Below are 3349 nucleotides of genomic sequence, written 5' to 3'. Positions count from 1 at the left end.
AAATATTTGTTGGTGTGCATAAAAATAAATTAGGATAATCTACATAAATTTTATTTTTAAAAAGTTAAATAACTAGACTAAAATCATTATTTAGTAATCTTTGGCTAAAATTTTAAGCCATAACCATTGGAAGAGAAATGCAGTTTCTGGGTTATGACTTAAAATTTTCTAGTTTAAATTTTAAAGGTTCATCCCCATGAAGATGGTCGAAATTTTGTAACAGAAACATCAAAATCTAGCTAGTAGCTAGTAGGAATTTTGTAACAGAAACATCAAAATATACAAACAGTTGAAAGAGACAGCGTTAGTTTATCTTCTTTTATCGGAAAGGCAACTTCATAAAACAAACATCCAAAATAAAAACACAGCGTTGACCAAGTTTTTTTATATGAACTTAACAAGCCAAACTTACCCGATTCTCAATCTTTCATTTTTTTTTTTCACCTTATTTTGGTCGGAGGATATCGAAATGTAAGTAATGAAATATTTGTTAATTGTGGTTCTAGGAACCTCGTATCATCATTGACATCCATTACAATCACGAACACATCAAAATGGAACTAAGCAATCATGATCCACTAGTAACTTCGATGAGTGAGGAGTTGGATAGATTGCCTCCGCTGTCTCCTTCGTGTTGTATCTACAGAGTTCCTAAGCGACTTCGACGTGTAAGTGAAAAGGCCTACACACCTCAAGTCGTCTCTATAGGCCCCCTTCACCATGGCAAGGAAGCCTTAAAAGCCATGGAAGAGCTCAAATATAGATACCTAAAAGATTTTTTAGAACGTACCGATGTTAAGTTGGAGTACTGCATAAGAAGAATAAGGGACAAAGAAGCAGTGCTGCGCAGTTGCTATGCAGAGACCATTAAGTTTACCAGTGATGAATTTGTAAGAATCATTCTAGTGGATGCGGCCTTCATCATTGAGATCTTAATGAGGTTTCGTTACAAGAAATTGCGAGTTCCGACTGACCGGATGTTCAACAAACCAAGGATGTTAGAGGATGTATGGCCTGACATGCGGATGCTTGAAAATCAACTGCCGTTTTTCATTCTTGTGGATCTTTTTGATCAGGAGAGAAATAGAGTCGACACTGAGACGACTTCCATAATTGATCTTTCTCACCACTTCTTCAAAAATCTAATGTATCTAAAAGATACGGAAGATGCTTTGCCCCAAATACGTCCTCCTCATGAGGTAGAACATTTCGTTGATTTTGTTAGAAAGTTATATCCACTACCACCACCATCAGTATTGGAAGTACCACAAGCTCGAGGGCAATCTACAACTCTAGCCATATCTAGCATGAGGTCATCATCATTTGTAGTGGATGTACAACAAGCTCAAGGGCCACTCGAAACTCTACTCACACTCACACCCAGCATGACACAATTGTACCGCGCCGGAGTCAAGTTTAAGGTGGGATCTAGTAGAAATAAATTTGACATAAGATTCGAAGATGGGGTATTGGAAATTCCAAAAATAACAATAAGTGATCAATCAGAAGTTACACTCACAAATCTCCTTGTCTATGAACAAAGCTTATGCCAGAAAGTTGAGAATTACATAAACGATTATGTTGTCATCTTGAACATTCTAGTGAAAACCCCAGAAGACGTGGAATTGCTTGTTAAGAACGGAATTGTTGAAAATAAGCTAGGTGACAGCAGTAAGGGGTGTACTATGATTAAGAACCTAGCGGATGGGGTCGTTATGGACTCGGAGGAGTTCTACTTTGCCACTCTTTGTGACGACCTGACCAAGTACTACAAAATGTTCAGGCACAGAGGGATGGAATATTTGATAAAACATTTTTTCAACTCACCTTGGACAACTAAAGAAATCATTGCAGCTGTTATTCTTCTAGTGCTCACTCTCATACAGACGGTCTGCTCTGTTATCTCTGCTACGCAAAAACAGTAAGCTTCTCCTTCTTGACAACAACTTTTCCATTTTCTGAAATTGCTGTTGGTGGTTGTTTATCACAAATTTTATTTTTGTGTCTTTGTCTCAACTTTAACAAGTTTAGAGAAAGAAGAAAAAAATTGCGTGTTTTGAAGTGTATATATTGACATACTTTAAGCTAATTTTCCGAATTTCTGAATTCTGCACGGTTAACTTCTTTTATATAGATTCAGGTAGCAGCAACGTCATTAGCAGGAAGCTACTTTGCTGTGGCTGTAGGGAGCATGTTTGGGACACTTCATGTTATCTGCCGCCTCATCAAAAATGGATTCTAGAAAAGCCTACAGATTAAGCTTAACACATGTTGCCCCAGTCTTTCTGCCCTTCATATCTAAAGTAGAAGCTGATGCTTGTGTCTTGTGACCTTAAGAAACTAATCTCGCTTAATTCTCTATTTATTTTTGAAAAGATGTAAATATTGAACAAGGCTATTAGAAATGTACCTATTAGCTTTGTCCCATTGCAACTGTATGCCTCAAACTGTATATTGTCCTTTTCCTGAAGATGATTATAATTTTCTCTTTAAAGTAATCAGTTGTTTCTTCACTACTCTCTTGTAAGTTATATATAAGGATAATGTTAGAGGAAAACCAAATTTGCAAACTAAAGGGTGATGCAATATATACTTAATTTGTGCACTAAATAGTGTGGCACCAATCAAATTTGTACTTTAATTCAAATTGAAGTTTGAGTAATAATTCTAATAAAAATTTAAGGCTAATAAAGTGAAATGAGTGTACGGTTGGAAATCAGTGGCACAAACATGATGAATGAACAAGATTTGAATTATGAATGTTTCAACTTTCAAGTTGCTAAGATGATTAGGGTTGGTTTGGTATAAGATAGCGAACCGAAAAGGGATCCCAAATCTCAAATCGACTATTTTTGGGATGAAATTCGAAGACCGAACCCGAATTGAAATTTCAGTATTCCTAAAATGTTATCGTTATTTCGGGATAGATCGGGACAAAATTTTGATTTTGGGCTGAAAGTTGAGATATTTTGACTTTTGGCCTGAAATTTTGTCAGCCCAATTTCTTATCAATTGAAATTTGAGTCTTTTAGTTCATACTAACTTAAAATTTCATAGCCCTAATTGAAATACCAATTGTTCTTCAAATACCAATTCAAATTGACGCTACAAATGCCAAACTACTTAATTTCAAACTTAATTTCTAATATATTCTGCCATCCAACTACTTAAATTCAACATTCAACATGCATGTAACAAAAATAAAATAATTTAAGCAACAAACTCAAAAGCAAAAAATAAGTTACAAATCAAAGTTCCAAAATAAAATAAGTTAAGTTACAAACCTAAAGAAAAAAAAAAAGAAAAGAAAAGCTTAAATTAAGTTCATGAAGATTGTTGCCCCCTTCAT

General features: G+C 35.1%; 1 protein-coding gene across 1 annotated transcript; it reads left to right on the top strand.

Moving 5' to 3' along the window:
• The first annotated feature begins 554 nt into the window (after positions 1-554).
• Positions 555-1925, top strand: LOC137717046 (UPF0481 protein At3g47200-like). The gene is made up of 2 exons (XM_068456363.1): positions 555-1249; positions 1337-1925. Exons 1-2 carry the CDS (start codon positions 555-557, stop codon positions 1923-1925), a joined length of 1284 nt encoding a protein of 427 aa, XP_068312464.1.
• The last annotated feature ends 1424 nt before the right edge of the window (positions 1926-3349 follow it).

Source organism: Pyrus communis, chromosome 15 (assembly GCF_963583255.1).
Source record: "Pyrus communis chromosome 15, drPyrComm1.1, whole genome shotgun sequence".
In the NCBI taxonomy this organism is placed as follows: Eukaryota; Viridiplantae; Streptophyta; class Magnoliopsida; order Rosales; family Rosaceae; genus Pyrus; species Pyrus communis.
The sequence above is the reverse complement of the archived record's forward strand: the minus strand, read 5'-3'. Positions and strand labels throughout refer to the sequence as shown.